Genomic DNA, 19,458 nt, shown 5'->3' with positions numbered 1-19,458 from the left:
TTATCCCCTTAGCGCAGCTGGAGACAAGCCCATCCAATCAGAAGCGCGAGTTGGTGGTAGCGCAAGTTGTTGTGCACAAATTTTGAAGAGTCGTTTTTAAGCTTTCACGGAGCAAAGCCGCGTCGGATCTTTGCTCTCGCTATTTAGGCCCTATTTTGTGTTTTCAGACTTGAATTTTGGTTTTAAAATGTAAATCAAACAGGTATGTAGTCTTTGTACAGGGGCGTAAATGCCCAATTGTTTTCACGGCTATTCGTTTTGTACAAATGTTTTTTTACATGAATTTATCAACAAGCTTTGGAACTGCATTGGAAGTCGACTGTGATTGAAATCTGCTAATTCAGGCTGATGGTTCAAGAGTCAGAGATGGACGGTGACATGGGCTGTTTGTTTTTTATCCTTAGGAATTTCTCCCAGTCCTTTTTATTCTAGTGATGGTTAAAACACCGGACCTTAGTGTTGCAGAGGACAGCGTTTATAATGCGCTGAAATCTGCACAAACTGGGATAGTGACATGGCCTAACTAGCGTCGAGATTTAAACTGTCTATTTTTGAGTATGCGGAAGACGGCATTTAAACTGCGCTGAACTCAGCAGAAAGATAGGCCAGTAAAAGTTTTGACTTCTAGGCAGGTATTTTTTTGTTAGGCTACCGTTTTGGATTCCGTTTTTTTATGAAGTTATCAAAAGTCAAAGTTCAAGTTTCTAAATGCTGTTCTGGAAAGTCTAGTGATTTGAATCACTTCCAAATTTTAAAGATGTCCTTACCTTTTCCCCGGGGGCTTTAAATTGACAAATGGACCGATGTCTTGCTAGCTAGATGGCTGTAGACATTTAACCATTTTCCCGTCACCATTGCCGTCTCTGTATCGTGTACCATATCATGGAAAACCTCCCCATGATTAGGCTTTTAATTAATGATTATTGTTGTCTGCAATTCGTAAACTGGATATTGTTCTCACATGAGTGATTTCGGCCATGTCCCCATTTTGATAGGAAGATCAAGTAGATGGATTTGGGTTCATGCTTGTTCGGGATTTTCTATGCGTGTTTCGACCCGGCTGGTGGCGAGTGCAAGGCCAGGCTCTGACGGGCGAGTGAAGCGCAGCAGCTATGGCTGTATGCGGGGTGATTTCTGCACAAGGTGTGAGCTGTGCAATGGAAATCGGTTGCATAAAAAGTTATGAAATATTTCTTGAACCCATTAAGATCTACTTGGTCACTCTTAGGATTTTAGAGTTACAAAATGGAATGAGAAACACGATAATAAAAAGTCGTGGCCCACATACATTGTAATTAATGTTCAGTGTAAAGCTAAACTCATTTGGTTGAAATTTGTTTGTTATAAAAATTGTCAACATGGAAATTTACATTACTTGAATAATATTTATGCAAACTTGAGACTCATAAAAACTTCGACTCTGCGGTGATACTTCAATTCTAGTTGATCCGACATCTGGGCACAGTGTCCTCAATACCAAAACAATAAAACATTCTTATTTTTCTAGGCTTTTCCTCTTCCCGTGATTGTTAGCCGGACCAAAAGAATTGAATCTATACTTTGATCAGCTCGTAATCGGCGGGAATTGTTAGGCTTTTACCACTACGCCGAAAAAGTAGATCTACGTTAAGAGTGATATTGTTCATCTGGAAGATCTACAATGTGCATGTTAAAGAAAGTAGACAAGTATAGGACTTGAATTAATAAATTGTGATTTTTCTGGCGAGGTGTGACAAGACAACTCTCTAAATAAAATATATTGATATTAATCCGCGATGTTAAAATTCCCGCCGATTACGAGCTGATCAAAGTATAGTCTTAGTATCCAATAATCCAAATGGTGGTAAAATTTCTCACAGAAGATAAGTGTAGTATTTGACAAAAGCAAAGTGTTGCTAGAATTCCATTCAAATCATGGAGACTTTTCCTCTTTCTTTGATGGTAGACATGTCAATACAAGATAATTGCACCTTGTCTTTATTGGTCCTGGATATTGGTACATGTAATAAGTCCCAAGTAACAAATGGTGGTAAAATTGCCACAGGGGATCAAAGTAAAATTTGACAACACAAAGTGATAAATGCAATTTATTCAAACCATGAGCATGTTTTGTCCTTTGGTGATGCCCTTTACACTATAAAGCCAAGAATTTTATCGCGGAATTCGGAGGTAAAGCGGAAAACGCATTTCTGAGAAAAAAATAAAAAAAATATAAGCAAAAATGACCTAGAAAAATGAAATGGGTCTTCAAAATTCATCAAAATAAAGTAAAATCCGTCACAGATTTACTGCATAACGCCTGTCCTACCTCCCATTGCAGCCATGATACCCAATCACCCATCCCAACTTTGCAAATCGCAATGATCGTCACAAGATTCTTGTGAAAGTTTATTATGTCCGAAATGTGCTAAAATTACAAAGCGGAGAAAAGCGGAATTTAGCATTTGTAAAGCAGAAAATTCTTGGCTTTACTTTACACCATTCACTTCCCTGATGACTTGTTCACTTTTGCATTCGCCAAGTAATAAATGCAATTTATTCAAACCATGAGCATGTTTTGTCCTTTGGTGATGCCCTTTGCACCATTCACTTCCCTGATGACTTAGCTCCCTTTCGCATTCCCTTCGGTGACAGTAAACTTCTTTGACCAAGTTTGCCGATAAATTTTTCTGCTGCTTTTCTCGCTGCTTCCCTGGATTTCTGTTCATTGTACTCTCGAGATGCACTGCAAATAAAATTCAAATAAAAGTCATAAAAAAGCATGGATTGAAATGGTATACCTAGTACTGTAAAGATTCGCCTAATGGCGCTATGGGCTCACTTGACATAAGTGGAATTTTAGGCACAACCTAAAAGTGCCCTCACCCATAAAATTCCCACCAGCAAATAAGGGCACAGAACCTTAATTCTTGTTGGGATTTCAGAGGAGGGAGTAGCTCTTGATCAGAGCCCTCGCAGTACCTTAGAAGATCCAGTGATCACTGAGTAAAATAAATCCAAGCAAGTGACTAGTAAAGAAAATGTAAGGCCAATCGCTGCCTGGTTAGACCATTCTGAAAATTAATACCACTCGACTCCTAGTATCACTTAGACTTCTCCGTAGTCCACTTGCCAATTGTGCCCTACTCTGGCTATTACATTTAAGCTTAAAACTCTGATTTAATTAATGAGTGCACAATTGATAGATTTTCACAACTGATCTTTTCAGTCACCGTGACGCCCTCTGTTTGTTAGCTTCCCAAGTGGACTACTGACTTTGCCTTGAGAGTTAGGCCAATTTCTGGCCTAACTAAAATTGGTGATGATGTAATGCATCTTTAAAAATGAATCTGGCTTGTGATTGGTCGCCCAGACCTCGTTATTGTTTAAATCCTCCCGACGCGTACTGGTACCATTATAACTATACATGGTACACAACTATCTAGGGAATGCGGCGCTTTTGTGCTGGTGGATGAACGTATGCATCTAGCGCATATTGTACCACCATGCTTAGTCTTGTGGTTAGATTTTATTGATAAACAAGTATGATTGACAGTGTGTGAGTCGCGGGGTAAAGTTCTGCTTAAAAGTGAAAGTCCATAGTCGATAATAAACTGGCAGATTCTAAAATTAGAATTGTTCAGTATTGAAGTGTCATTATAATCACAGTTATAATTATGCCATTATGATATGTTGCATTCAATAATATAAGCTTCACGTAGGGCCTATACTTTACTTTTACTGTCACAAATATAATTATATAGCCTAAACTTTTTCATAACCATTTTATACTAGTATTTTGATGTAGGCCTACTAAATATCAGTATAATTTCGAGTTCAACTGAATGCGTTCATCATGATTAATAACATTTTTATTTAAAAAAAATCGACTATGGCATAGTCTAAGTATCACTAGGCAAGCTACATATCCACCAACAAGTAGGACCACTATGCAGTAAAGATCACTGTCTACCCACAGATATTGGTCTACCCCACCCACCAACCGCTAAAGTCCACTAACCGAGGCGAGCTGGTATTTACTATAGTGTCAGAGGGTATGGCATGGTTTTTCATTTTTTCTTTCATTTGGATGGAAAATAGGTCGACTTTGGAGCAAAGCTTAGGAGGGAGCTCTATATTTGCGCACAAAATTTACTGCAAGGCAAAGGAGCCCAAGTGCGCCATTAGGCAAATCTTTAAGGTATACAATTAAAAGAAAATATTGTTCAAAACCAGTTAACAGATAACGTAATGAATGATATACTTTTATTTAGTTGTTCCAATTGGTAGCACTCCATGATCTTTGGGAATGATAACTTATGGACTCCGGTAAGCACCAAACTTTTTTCGAAAAAGTATTTGGAAAAGGTTGCCAGAACATGTTTAAAATGCTTGGTTATATCAAGGGAAAACTTGCTGGATAAACATTGTACAAGTATTTGAAATGGAATTAGCACATAAGGCAGCTCCATTTGAAATTCATACACCCTCAGAGAAAGATTCAACCTGAATCTTCCACAGAGGGAGGGTGAGTTTCAAATGGAGCTGCCTAATGTGCTAATTCTATTTGAAATTCATACGCCCTCTGTGGAACATGTTTCCAAAATCTTCCACAGGGGTAGTGTGCAAACAGAATAGCACATTTCTTGCCACATTTTGAATGGTCTTTCCATTGGTACATATCGTTATGAATTCGGCAGACAGCCGAATCCGGATTCGGCTTTTGGTAAATTCATTTTACGCATGCATTACTTTTGAATTAGAGAACAAGGGATCAATGCTGTACATAATAGAGGGCAGCATATCAATTTTTAAACGAAGATCAAATGATAACAGCATAATAAGTAATCAAAAGAGGGCGGCATATGGGGTTAGCTGACGGTATATCACAGTACAGTCAACTACGGTAACCATTAAAAAATCGATATACTGCCCTCTATAGGTATAGCATTGATCCCTAGTTCTCTAATTCAAAAATAATGCATGCGTAAATATGAATTTACCAAAAGCCTAATCCGGATTCACCCGTCTGCTGAATTCATGACGATATATTAATCACAAAAGACTCTAATTACACCCACAGCATGCATCCATTCAGAAATGATACAAATGAAAATATTCTACAAGTACATGTATAAAGAATAGATTGCTACTTGTAAACATTACTTGGACATTATTTTATGAACCCTCAAAGACCACATCTAACACAGTCTCTCTATAGCTAGCTGAATTGACTGCATTTCAATGAAAACTCTAAATGAAAAAGATGGCACGAGCATGTTTTTTATGTTGTTTACTAGAAAATTCTAAATGAATGATATCTATGTATATACCTACATGTATAACACTGAAATGTAACACTGTCACATGATGAAATGATGTGACAATTTTTTTATCACTATAACAACATGCATCAAGCAGATTGTACAAATCAACTGCTCAGAGCCAGAAGTGGGCAAGTGCAATAGCTGCCCTGTGAACATTTGGCAATTTACACACAGTATATATTGTACTACACATGACATCTACACATGGCAGCTATTGCACTTACCCACTTCTGGCACTGAGCAGTTGAAATAACGGGAACAACCCATTTAGTCCCAAAAGGGTCATATAGACAAATTTGGAGATAAATCAGGGTGCTTGCAATGTGCTAAATATAAGTTGGCTGTTGATTTGAGAGTCGATGGAATTCCCTAAGTCACACGGAGCATAAACAACAACTTTCAGAATTATCATATTTCAGAATGGGTGTGAAATTTTAAAAAAATTATGCGACTTAAATTCATCACAAGCATTTATGTGTGATTATATCCTCAAACAATATCATAGTTGATAAACAGCACCATATATGTTGCCTGTAGGGGTCGACGATAAGTGAGGTACGTTGGAGAACTAAAAAAGTGACAAGTTGAGCACTCCTTGTACGCTCAGATGAGCGATGTCGCCAGGTCCGAACCCTGTACCGGCATCAGCTGAAGTGAAGTACGAATAGAGGGCACAGGTATGAAACATTCCAACCTGTTTGTTTATTGATTTATGTACAGCATTATTTCACAGGGGTTATGGGGTCAGAATAACATTACAACAGATCTTTTTATTCCAAACTGTTTTATATTCCCACTACTGAAACAATTATGATTGAGTAAGTTTATGCTTAGATTATTTTGGCAGACATGGTAACAAGTATTCAGAAAGATGACCATGGGATAATATTGTTTGGAACAAACAAAAAAATGTTAAAATATTATTCTCACTTTTTGGATACATAGTACAATGTACACAGTGAATAATGTAAAACCAATGAAATAATAGGTTGATGAGTGGGACCTGTTTTTTCTTAATTGCCAGACTATCTACTCAGACTCTGATAACTAACTAGTTTATCTCGATCTATATAATGGTGCAAGAAAGATTAATTATGAAATCTTGAGTGATCAGAGTCTGAGTATAGTCTGGTTACTAAGAAAAAACAGGTCCTACTACTCATCAGACTAATGAAGTAACTATAATGAAATAACTATTATGTAATGTGCATGCTTAAATGTTTCCACACACAATTCTCACCGATGTGATTTACTCACTTAGCGATGTTTATTTGCTTTCCATGGATGTTTTGTAAAAGGTGCATTAGTATGTTTTTCAGTGGTGTTAACAGGTTCCTCTTTACTAGCCCTTTTTAACAAGGTTTGATTAATCATGATACAATAAGTAATTAGAAAAAACAAAATCAAAATTGACACAAATTATATTATGAGATGAAGGCCAATGGCATAGCGTCATATGAGAAGGGGAGGCACATGTCCCCAATCATTTGGAAAATTGAGAAAATCCCGTAAGATTGTGCCCCCCAATCAGGCCCGGATCCCCCAATGACCCAATCATGGTCGGTACGTGCCCCCATCAGACGACTCGCGCTACGTCACTGTAAAAGGCAGTTGACCGGGTCAAAAACATCCTCCCACAACTAAGTCCATCGTTAATTAGATTGTGTATCATATGATAGACCCTAGCTCTGGAGTAATTTCAGTTTATTGTGATAACTTTCTGTTTGCTTCCCTGCAGATACCAGTAGCTATACTTTTTGATACCTCCCCTCTCCTAAAATAACTTACTTATTGTTGGATATCGTAAATATTATGCACTTACTATTTCTGGTGAACGGCGAATCAGTCAATCAGTCCTAAGTAGTCTTGGGCGGTATATAATATTCGGTAATACATCACATCTCCTTCCTCCTTATCTTTCCAAAATTATGAATACAACTGCGTAAAACTTCTTAATGTCTTAACTTGAAAAAACGTGCATAACTCCAAACAGTTGAACTTTTAACGTGCATAACTCCAAACAGTTGAACTTTTAAAACGTATATACATAATTCTTCTGTGACATTGTTACAGCTCTTCAATTAGTCTCCGCGGAGGCCGTGTATTCCTCTGCGAGCGACGTGTCACCGATGATGGACTTGACCGTGCATTTCTTTGAGCTGCTGCTTCCGGAACAGTTCCGCGAGATACTATCGCTAGACTTGGAACATTTACATCTACCGGTGTCTTGTCACTAGTGCTTTCACTTGGGGACGGAAGATTTGGACTTGTTTCTCTGACAGTCCATTCACTTGGAGCTGATCCTTGAAATGGCGTTATTGGCAAATCACTCTCTGTAGCTGGTAGCAAATTGCTTTGAGTAGTTTGTCGTGATGGCATCACCTCTCCACGCCGTAAGTGATCTACATGTCGTTTCCATACTCTTCCATCCGTAAGCGTCACAATGTACGACTTAGGCGCTGTACGCTCTGCCACGATACCAGGCCACCAAGTTTCCTCTTTGCGAAGATCTTTGACCACAACAGAATCTCCAGGGAAGAACTCTCTGTATTTGGTACCGACATCATGTGCTGATTTCTGTGCACTCTGCTTATTTGTCACTGCATCTTGTAAATTGGGCCGTACTAATGACAAACGTGTGCGAATCTCTCTGCCCAGAAATAAACTGGCTGGTGTGCTACCAGTGGTTGCATGCTTTGTCTCTCGGTAGATCATCAAGAAGTTATCTAGCCTTTGTTGCAAACTTTGGTTACTATCCTTAGATGAACTTAGACTCCTCTTGAAAGACTGCACCATACGCTCTGCAGCACCATTACTTGACGGCTGATATGGCGCTACTCTAACACTCTTCACACCATGAACTTTCAGAAAATGCTGAAACTCCTCACTTCGAACTGTGGACCATTGTCGCTGACTATTTGTAGCGGAAATCCATATCTGCTGAACAAATCTTTAAGCACTTTAATCGTTGAGCTTGCTGATGTGTTGTTTTTCATCAGGATGATTTCTGGCCACTTTGAATAGGCGTCTATGATAACCAAGAAATGACGACCATCTTTCTCGGCATAGTCAATATGCACTCGTTGCCATGGAGATCCGGGCCACATCCAAGGTGTCAATGGGGCGGGAGCTGGTCTATTCTTGGTTTGCTGACAACTTGTACATTGTCGAACTGTTTGTTCAATTTCCTGATCCATGTTAGGCCACCATACGTAACTACGAGCCATTTCTTTCATTCTGACCATTCCTGGGTGTGCAACATGTAACTCCTCCAAGATATCTTTCTGATATTTCACAGGAACGATTACCCTCAATCCCCACAGAATACAGTCCTGTTCGACCGATCACCCGTACCCGCGGGGGAAATATGGTTTGTATCGTAAATCTTCAACTTCTGCTGGCCAACCGGTTCTGGTAAATTCAATACCCTAGACAATACTGGATCTGTTTGTGTTGCCTGTTTAATCAGCTTACTAGTGATGGGCAAACTGTCCAATAACTTATCCTCCACCTTGAAGATGGCGCCGGTCTCTTCATCCACAAAAGGCAAAGGTAGACGTGATAATGCATCGGCTAATGCATTCTGCTTAGATGGAATGAACTTGAGATCATAGTTGAATGCTGATAGAGTGATTGCCCATCTCTGTAGACGTTGTGCAGCAAGCGTTGGTATGGCATTCTTCGGTCCTAATATCCGCTCCAAAGGCTTGTGATCCGTCAAGATTGTGAAGAATCTTCCATACAGATACTTGTGGAACCGCTTCAATCCAAACATCATTGCCAGTGCTTCCTTATCCAGCTGTGCATAACCTTTCTCGTGCTTGTTGAGACTCCTTGATGCATAAGCAATTGTTCGTCGTGAACCGTCGTCAAATACATGCATAATTACTGCACCTAGACCGTATGGTGAAGCATCTGCTGCTAGTTCCAATGGTAACTTGGTATCGTAATGTACAAGCAACTTATCTGATGAGAGCGTTTTTTCACTGTGTTGAATGCCGTTGTACAAGCTTCTGTCCACTCCCACGGTTTGTTGCCAAGTAGCTCATTCAGTGGATAAACTACAGTCGATAGATGAGGAACAAACTGCGCTTTGAAATTCACCATGCCTAAGAACGATCTTAGCTCTGTTATATTCTGCGGTACTGGTGCCTCCTTGATGGCTTTGATCTTCTCATCAGTCGCTTGAATGCCTTTCGCAGATATCCTCCTACCCATGTACTCTACTCTGTCTCCCATGAACACACACTTCTCCGGTTTGACTCGCAGACCGTACTTCTGAAATCGCTGGAACACTTTTTTCCACGCTATGCGAAGATGTTCTGTGTCGCCTTTGCCAGACACTAGCACATCATCCATTATGGCACAGGTGTAATCAAGATCTGCAAGCACTTGCTCAATGAAGCGCTACAAATCGCTGGACTTGAAGAAATTCCAAACGGTAATCGTGTGTAGCGTAAATAGGCCTCTCTGCGTATTTATCGTAACAAGTTCTTGTGATTTGTCATCCAATAACATTTGTTGATATGCACACTTCAGATCAATCTGTGAGAACTTCTGACCTCCTGCCATCTTGCTGAAAACCTCCTCAGGTGTTGGCATTGGAAATTCATCGGTGTGGATGGATTTGTTGACTGAAACCTTGTAGTCTCCAAGACAATCGCACATTTCCGTCAGCCTTCGTACACAAACTAGTGGTGTAGCCCATTCGCTGAAATCTACCGGAAAAATAATGCCTTCGCCTTGCATTCGTTGTAACTCTTTGTCAACAGCTGGACGTAGTGCAAAAGGTACAGAGCGAGCCTTGTGAAAAATAGGAACTGCATTCTCCTTGACGTGAAGCGTCGCCTTCACTCCGCTCACCGTTGCCTAGACCCGACTGAAATATCTCACTGTACTTTCCTTTCAACTTGTCCATTGATGAATGACTGATGCTGTATAGTCCTGCTTCTGGAAACAAACTTGGCCAATCAAGTCTGATGACTGCCAACCAATCTCTACCAAACAATGGGGGTGCATATCTGTCAGCATATACGACTACGAGAGGTAACGACTGTGCTGTCTGACCATCATATTTAACATCAACTACAATCTGTCCTGCAAGATTCAACGGTGTGCCAGAATATGCATGTAAAGGACGTTCTACTGGCCCCAATTGCAAATGTTTGAAATGTTTTTCAAAGACCTTGTAGCTTATCATTGATGATGATGCTCCAGTATCTACCTCCATATTCAACGGTATACCTTGAACGTAAACTTGAACCATCACTGCCGGTTTGGAGTAATTAATTCCATCTCCATCTCGCACATCGTCATCACCTTCAATCATAAAAGTAGAATCCCCTAAGGTACCATAATATTCATCATCGCCACGATCTTCATCTTCATCAACATAATTACTTGCTGGTTGCTTCCTCCTTCTCGGAGCTTTACATTCTGATTTCAAATGACCCATTTCGTGCAATTGTAGCAAGTGTACGCCTTGAATTTGCATTGATCTCTCGTATGATTATTCAATCCACATCTATCACAGCGCTTACGGTCATGACGGTTACCACTCGTGTTTGGTTTACTCTGCCATGTCTGCTGTTGTTGATCACGTTTCTTGTATCTATTATTATGATATTGGTTTCCCTTACCAATTTTGTTGACTGAACCCTGTCCCCGGGCACTCATATCTCGTACATCCTTCAGTGCTGCCTCTTCCGCCAGAGCCATGTCAACCGCTTCTTTAAATGTGTAATTACGGGATAGTAGCTTCCGTTGTGTATTCTCTGATTGCAAACCACAAATAAATCTGTCTCGTAAATTTTGTTCTAGCTGATCCCCCACAAATTCGCAAAACGCTGCCATCTTCTTGAACAACTGCGTAGAATAATCAGTGATTGACTGACCACTTGCCTGTTTGGTTGAATGAAATCGAAATCTCTCAGCCACAACTAACCTCTGTGGTCTGTAATGATTTTTCATCATGTCTGTAAGTTGTTTGTAAGTCTTACCACTTGGTTGCTGCGGGTAACTCAGATCCCGTAAAGTTTGGTACACATCTGTACCCACACTGGAGAGAAGGATTGCTCTTCTTTTATTTGCATTTTCATCATTGTCTTCAATGTCCATCGCAATGAAATATTGTTGTAATTGATCCAAGTAACACTCCACATCGCGTCTTGTGCATCAAACTCATGAAAAATAGGTGTTTGTTTTGCCATCGTGACAAGAGAAACAAGTAACAGTATTCCGTATAGTTCGTAAAATTCGTCAGTGTTCAAATACTACTACAATCGTATTCCGTAAAGTTCAGTAAAATTCGTCAGTGTTCAAATACTACTACAATCGTATTCCGTAAAGTTTGTAAAATTCGTCAGTGTTCAAATACTACCGCGATACACGCCGCTGTTGCAAAATGTCGCCTGCTCAAGAAATGCAAAAGGTAAGCTTACCGCTAAACTCGAATGGTTCAAAATTCGTCTTATCCTTGATCACAAAAGTTCCACTGGTGTTTGTTATTGTCTATAACACTTAAGCTTCCTTCCAATACCAAAATTCCTTCGCAAAAGTCTTTTAAAACGGTTTTATCTCGTCGCCAATGTTGGATATCGTAAATATTATGCACTTACTATTTCTGGTGAACGGCGAATCAGTCAATCAGTCCTAAGTAGTCTTGGGCGGTATATAATATTCGGTAATACATCACACTTATCTAGTATCCCCCAAGCTTTACACACACAACTTACTTTCCCAGGAATTCTGCACACTCCTTATGGCCATAAATCTCTGCCAATCTCTGCGGTGTGTCACCCGAGTTGTCTGGTTTGTCTAATGGTGCTCCTAATTTATGCATGATTTTGATGGCTTGCAGTCGACCCATCTCTGCAGCAAAATGCATTGGTGTCCAACCACTCTCCGTTTCGGAGTCGAATCTTCCACCATACTCATAGAGTGTTCGTATAGATTCACCATGACCTGAAAGATGGAATATATTTATTGAAATAACTCTCAAACTAGAAATTAGTAAGACAGACCATTTTCCCCCCAATCCAATCAGAGAAGGGCTTCTAAAATTGCAGAATCTTGACTAAAATTAGAGGGTATATGGTCAGTGTCCATTGGTTCTATTGTCACAAACCCCTCACCGAAATATCCTGCGCCTCCTCTAGCCACTTCCGGTCCTGCCCGGGACTCAAACCCACGACCCTGGGATTAAGAGGCAAGCGCTAGCGTATAGACCAAAGAGGACTTCCCCGTCAGGTCTATAACACTAACGCACTTATACCTCTGTGACATGCTCCCCCTCCTTGTAAGGCGCGTCCTCGCACCTTACTTCCTCTGTTTAAACTGGTCGTCCTTGCTACATTTGCCAGCCATTTTTGTGAACACCTAACCCTTTCCGATGGGTGGATCTCCCTGGTGTTAAGAAACACCAGGGACCACCACTGCCACCATTTTTGTCACAAACCCCTCACAGAAATATCCTCGAGCCACTTCCTGTCCTGCCAGGACTCGAACCCACAACCCTGGGATTAAAAGGCGAGCGCGCTAGCGTATAGACCAAAAGAGGACTTCTCCAGACAGGTCTATAACACTAACGCACTTATACCTCCGTGACAATATCAGATCAAAATATAGCAACTAACCTTTTAAAGCAGCCCAATGCATAGGTGTCCTTTCATGCCATTCTTGGTCTTTGGCATTAGCATCGTAGCGACCAGTGTTCATCAATGTTTCTATCTGGGTACTGTCTCCGTTAGCAGCTGCCTCGTGTACCTCTGTCATGGTGTGTCCAATCTTCTGGTAGTGTTAGGATTCACTGGTGATTGGGTCATCAAGGAGCAGTTACATCTTCTTTGGTGTGTTTGACTGATAACTGTAAATGTTGTTAATGAAAATATTTATAATAAGTATACATTTTTTTAAATATCAATTGCTCAAATATGCATTCACATTTTGCAAGTAATAAAACATCTAAGCACATCTGTGGAGGATGGGTTTTACTCATGAATACTTTGTATATATTTGTTGAGCAAAATCTATGCATGTTAACACAGCACAATTAATATTCTACATGGACAAGCAGTTGCGTTATGGTATACCAGAACATAATTCAACACAGTAGCTTATATGGAGCAGTGCAATACACATAATCATGCATAACTTGCAAACGTAAAATCAGAATCTACTGATATATTGGGAAGAAGGTTTTTTTGTGGATATCTACTGAAAAATGTCATAAAAAAAGGATGATAGGATCATGAAATACTCCTTTAATATTCAATACGGTAAGCTATTTATTCCATCATATCATAATGATTGTACATTGCAGTACCCGGTATACAACCTTCTTTTCAAGAAGTCATATTATCAATTCCATTTTTCTTCCAATCCTTACTTTTTCCACTGCGCGCTGGTAGTAAATTTCAATTTTCTTTGCTTTACCCCAGTTGTTCAGCTCAAAATTAAAAGGGGACATATCTCACAGTAAAAGCTAACATTTTATGGAAAAGAAAATTAATACTAATCTATTTTTATGGAAATGTTATGGCTTTAAGTTAAAGATAAATCGAATACTAAGTCATCAACTTTACATCACAATTCCAACTTTAAAGGGGCATTTCGTGATCCACAGCCTCATCCCCCACTTTTCCCAAAAAAGTTGAGATTTTTACACCACTGGATACCTCTGGCTACATAATGTTTATGTACCAAATATTTCTTGCAGATTAATTCGTTTAGCAAAAATATCGCTAAATTTGAATTTCGTTCTGGTGCACCAGAACGAAATTACAACACATTGTCTATGGAGCAGTGTAATACACATAATCATGCAAAATCGGAATCAACTGAAATTTTGGAAATAAGCTTTTTCGTGGATATCTACTGAAAAATGTCATAAAAAGAGGATGCTAGGATCACGAAATCCTCCTTTAATGTTGATGAAAGTTGTAGGTCCTATTTGTTAATGTATGCTACTACACTGATGCGAATGCCTTCATTTGATGCTGATTAGTTTATCTTCAGCAAATCAAATTGAAGTTCTTTTGCTTCTCTCTCTCTCTGTGTCAGGTGGCGCTGTGTAGCGCTGCTGTGGTCTTCACAAGAGTACGCCATCTCACTCGATCTGATGCCAAGTGCGTTGCACCTTGCATTCCCTGGTTAGAAACCAGCTTCACGTCATTAGTCCAAGATGTTGGTGGACGCCCTCTTCCTCGCTTGCCTTCCATAGCCCCTTGCAAAATCTGTTTTCTACACCTCCATGTTTCCTGACAATATGGCCAAAGTACTTCAGCTTTCTCTCCATTATGCCGCTTCTGATGGTTAGACTTGTACCAATCTTGTCGAGGATCCAGGAATTTGTTCTCCTGTCTTTCCATGTCACTCGTAGAAGCCTCCTGTAACACCACATCTCAAAAGCATCTACTCTTTTCCTATCATTCTTGGTCATAGCCCAAGACTCGCATCCATAAGTGGCAATTGAAAACACAGTTGCACGAAGTAGGCGCACCTTGAGGTCAATGGATAGGCCTCTGCTTTTCCATATGCTTGACATGCCCTGCACAGTTGTCCTTGCAATAGCCAGTCTTCTCTTGATTTCAGTTGTGCTGTCACCACTGTTGTTAATCATTGAACCCAGATATTCAAATTGCTTCACCTCCTCAATCTGCTGTCCATCTATCACAAACTCATCACTTTTCCGCTCTCTGTCTACAACCATTATTTTGTCTTCTTTGTGTTCAGGAGAAGGTGTTTTTCTTCGCTGGCCTCTTTGATGCGCTGCAAAAGATCAATCAGCTCTACTCTGCTGCTACAAATAAGAGTGGTATCATCGGGCGTACCTCAGGTTAGTAATTTTGTACCGCCAAACTTCACTCCACCTTCAAACCCCTCCAAAGCTGTTCTCATTATGTCTTCAGAGTAGATGTTAAATAGGTTTGGTGATAGCACACAGCCCTGTCGTAAGCCTCTTCCAATCTTGAACCAATCTGTGTCTCCACTACTTGTTCTGACTGCCGATTCTTGGTCTTCATATAAGCAGCTGATCAGATCCACAAGATGACTTGGGAAACCCATCTTTTGCATAGTTTCCCACATCTGAGGGTGGCTAACACAGTCAAAAGCTTTACTGTAATCTATGAAGCACATGTAAAGAGGAAGTCTATGCTCTCTGCATTTCTCAATCACATTCCTGATATTGACAATTTGGTCCCTAGTACCCCTTCCTTCACGTAAATCCTGCCTGCTCATCAGCTATTTCTTGCTCCATTTTGTTCTTCATTCTCTTGATGATGATCTTCAGAAGCACTTTACTTGCATGACAAATCAGGCTGATGGTCCGGTGATTGGCACACTCTTTCAAATTTCCCTTCTTTGGCAGTGGAATAAATACTGCCCTGCACCAGTCTCTCGGCCATTTCTTCTTTTTCCAGATGATACCACATAGACGCATACATTAGGTCTATCCTTCTTTCCCAGTTGCCTTCCACAACTCAGAAGCTACATTATCAATGCCAGGTGACTTAGCATTTTTCATTTGTTCCATGGCAAGCTCAACTTCAGATCTCAATGGTGGAGGTTCTTCCTCACTCGTTTCACACTGTACATACACCATGTCATCTTGTGCCTCAAACAGCTGGGAACTATACTGAACCCATCGCCTTTTGATGTCTACACTTTCGGTAAGAGTGTTACCTTTCTCATCATTTATAACGTCCATCCTGGGGGTCCACTTCTTGGTAAGTTCTTTGGCAATACCAAAAGCTATTTTTGAGTCACCCTTACATCTTTCCATTTCCACACATTTCCTTTCGATGTAGTTTCTTTTGTCCTCCTTAACACTTTTGGAGACCTCTTTGTTTAAGCGTGCCCATTCTTCCTTTCCTCCATCTGCCTTTGCTCTCTTCCTGTCATCAGCTAGGTTTAAGGTCTGCTGAGAGATCCACGGCTGTTTCCGCTTTCATCTTTCTAGGGATGTACTTCTTTGCTGTGCTCTGGACTGTTTCTTTCATGTCTTCCCACAATTCATTTGGGGTCTGCTCCTCTTCATTAACTTTCAGTAACTCGTCAAACCTGTTCTTCACATCTACTGAATATTGAGTGGGAATGTTGTCAACATCATACCTGGTAGGTGGTGCATTGCCTTTCTTAGCTCTCAGTTTTAGTTTTACTTTGGCTACAAGTAGCTGATGGTCACTACCACAGTCAGCGCCTGGTCGTGTCCTGACATTTTGGAGTGATGTTCTCCACCTCTTCCTGACCATGATGTAATCGATCTGGTTTCTTGTTCTGTCTCCTGGGCTCATCCAAGTCCACAGTCTCCGTGGATGATGCTGAAATAACGTGTTCCCAATGACTAGGTTATTAGCTTCACAAAATTCCTCCAGTCTGTCTCCACGTTCATTTCTGATCCCAAGTCCATATTGGCCTATACACCCAGTTTTCTCCTTCATTTTGCCAATCTTTTGCTTCACATAATCTTTATTAGACAATGAACATGAATTGTAGAGACATGTCATGCGACTACGTCAATCAAGTCAAAATAATCTAATTTTTAATCTTCAACTTCATTTAATCAGAGAAGATGAGAAATCTTTCTCATCTTTTCTGATCAAAAGAAGCAATTTCCCTGGTGTGAACGACGTCTATGCCCGGCATCTATGTCTAGAAGTATGAACTCTTACAAGTAGAGACTCGTGGGACTTAACATTGTAACTTTGTAAGCTTACCTAATTACACACTGCACTGCTGTGGTCATTACTATTAGTACTAGCCCTGCCTTGCACCATGATACGCCTACATATTTTGAATCATTAACACAGACACAGGCATATAGTTATAAAACAAAGCGTAAATAATGTATAATAGAAGTACTTGAAACCAAGCAATGTGTCTTTTGAGATGCATAAATGGCGTTTTCAGGACGATTTGTTGACCTAATACTTCCAGTGATCGTGATTACTGTTGTTTTGGAGAGATAATTAATTGGATTATTCACAGCCCGTCGGCCGTCACCATGCCAGCGTGTACACAATGTGACCCAACGCGAGTAAATGAGGCTGATGAATGACCGACCACCTAGTGAATGAGACCCGGGGAATGAGCCTGGCAGGCAAAACAAACAACAAAAAAGCAACAGTAAAAAAAAGGTTTCTGGCCTAGCCTAATCTGAGTGAATTGAGCATCGTGATTTAAGTCAAGTGGCAGTGAAAAAAAAGGTGTTTAAATTCAGAATACCGTACTACTACTAGTCTAGGCCCACCTTTGCATTTTTTTTTGTGAGACATGTGATCATAATATCAAATACACCCAATTGCATTCTAAATACGGGAAATGCACTTCTGATGTCAAATAATTTTGATTTTTTTTTTTTATTCGCAATATAATACAAAATTTATGGCAAAATATTACAAATTGATCATTTTGACATTTAACAGTCCTCGAAAGCTTCGAAGTAAACTTTATATATCTAATGATATGTTGTGTGTGAAGCTGGGAGGACATGCCGACCGTCATTTGAAAAAATGTTGACCTTTCCTGTTGAAGAGATACCCATCCCCCTCAAAGAACTACAAATTTTAGGTCAGTGACAGCACAAATAGGCCTATTTTTCTTGCCCCCCCTCCACCTTTAGCTAAAATTACGCAAATTTTCACTTTTTGCAGCAATTTTATGCATTTGTTGATTTCCACCACCCCCCGAAATTCACACCTCTGTTGCTTTTAAATAGGTATTAATATTAGAGTGGTTTGATGCTACAGTTGCTCTGTTCAATCCTTAGGAAATCAATGTTGTAATGTTCATTTGCTCTGTTGTATTTACTAGGGGCTATCATTTTCTTCTGAATGGAGGCTGGTGAATATACTGGGGGGTCAAAGAATTTTTATACCAAATGTAGGGGGGTCATAATTTTTTACATCAAAATATAGACCTACAGGTGTGTTTTTTGTTGGTTTTTTACATCAAAATATACAGGGGAGCACAAAATGCGACCTTTGACCTTTTTCCTAATAGCTCGAGAACCATACCGGTATATGAAGAGCTTATTTCCAAATCCATGTTGCTGATTTAATACCTGTGCGATATTGCTATGTGTTGTGCTGCTATAGGTATTATAATTTCAGTTGGATGCACCATTACAAAGCAAGCAGTGGATGGACGCACAGTAATTAAACAATACTGTGTGCGGCCTTTATTTCCCATGATGAGAACAATAGTCTGCATATTGTTTCCAGCATTGTTGTGGTAAATAATGGCTTGTTGATGGTACAACTCATTGTTGCTATGTCAAATTTGTCAAAGTATAAATAGCTATAAATTGTGATTGTAAATGAGAAACTTGTGGTTGTGGACTTAACATGGTTTGGAAATAAGCTCTTTAGGCCGTATAAAATTAATGTTTTGGTTCTCGTCCAGAGGATTTTCATGAATTGATGAGGGAGGGAGGTGTTTTTTTTTTGTTTTGTTTTTTTTTTCAATGTAAAATTAGCATTGTCAGTAGTTTTCGGTTTTTTCCAACAGTGCTCGAGGAAACGATGAGGCCCTTTTTTTTTTTCAAATCTGAGATTCTGAGGATAAACCCCTAGAGTACCACAAAAAGACTTGGAAGTGATGCTTGTTCTCTAATAAACTTATTTATATGTATGAAGATTTCATAAATCATTCCAAAGTCTAAACAAATTGAAAAATCTATTAAAAAAAAAAAAATCTGACAAATCCCAGAAATTGAGGAGGGAGGGACGAGAACCAAAATATTAATTTTACACGGCCTTATATCTCACAGATAGGTCGAACCATACTTTTTCGTTTATGATTAAGCGATATTTTGGCGTGGGTTATACATATATCGGCTACTTAGGCCTATAACAAGATCTGATCAATTTTAAATTTGACCCCGGCCTATTATGACCTTAACTTTTTTCTGAGCAAGGTGCATTTTTGCCACCCAAGTTTTTCTATGATTGAGGACAAATTCTGATAGGAAAACTGACATGATGCATGCTGAACCTTAACCTTAATCACAAACATTGCACGGGATTTTGTTTGCTTCTAGGGCCTAACCTAAGCAAAATCGGAATCAACAGACATGTTGGGAATAGGGCCTGCACTTTTTTCTATCTTTTTGTGGCTATCTTCTCAAACACACCAGAAAAAGAAAATGCTA

The 19,458-nt window shown here is 39.7% G+C and overlaps 1 protein-coding gene across 1 annotated transcript; it reads right to left on the bottom strand.

Moving 5' to 3' along the window:
* Positions 1–961: 961 nt before the first annotated feature.
* On the bottom strand, positions 962–17,335 carry LOC140165986 (ankyrin repeat domain-containing protein 66-like). The gene is made up of 4 exons (XM_072189347.1): positions 17,024–17,335; positions 12,941–13,170; positions 12,041–12,269; positions 962–2,725 (listed from the first exon to the last, which is right to left on the bottom strand). Exons 2-4 carry the CDS (start codon positions 13,077–13,079, stop codon positions 2,587–2,589), a joined length of 507 nt encoding a protein of 168 aa, XP_072045448.1. The 5' UTR covers positions 13,080–13,170; positions 17,024–17,335; the 3' UTR covers positions 962–2,586.
* Positions 17,336–19,458: the final 2,123 nt, after the last annotated feature.

The sequence above is a fragment of the Amphiura filiformis genome, chromosome 12 (genome assembly GCF_039555335.1).
Source record: "Amphiura filiformis chromosome 12, Afil_fr2py, whole genome shotgun sequence".
Classification (NCBI taxonomy): Eukaryota; Metazoa; Echinodermata; class Ophiuroidea; order Amphilepidida; family Amphiuridae; genus Amphiura; species Amphiura filiformis.
This window is presented reverse-complemented; position numbering and strand designations above follow the sequence as displayed.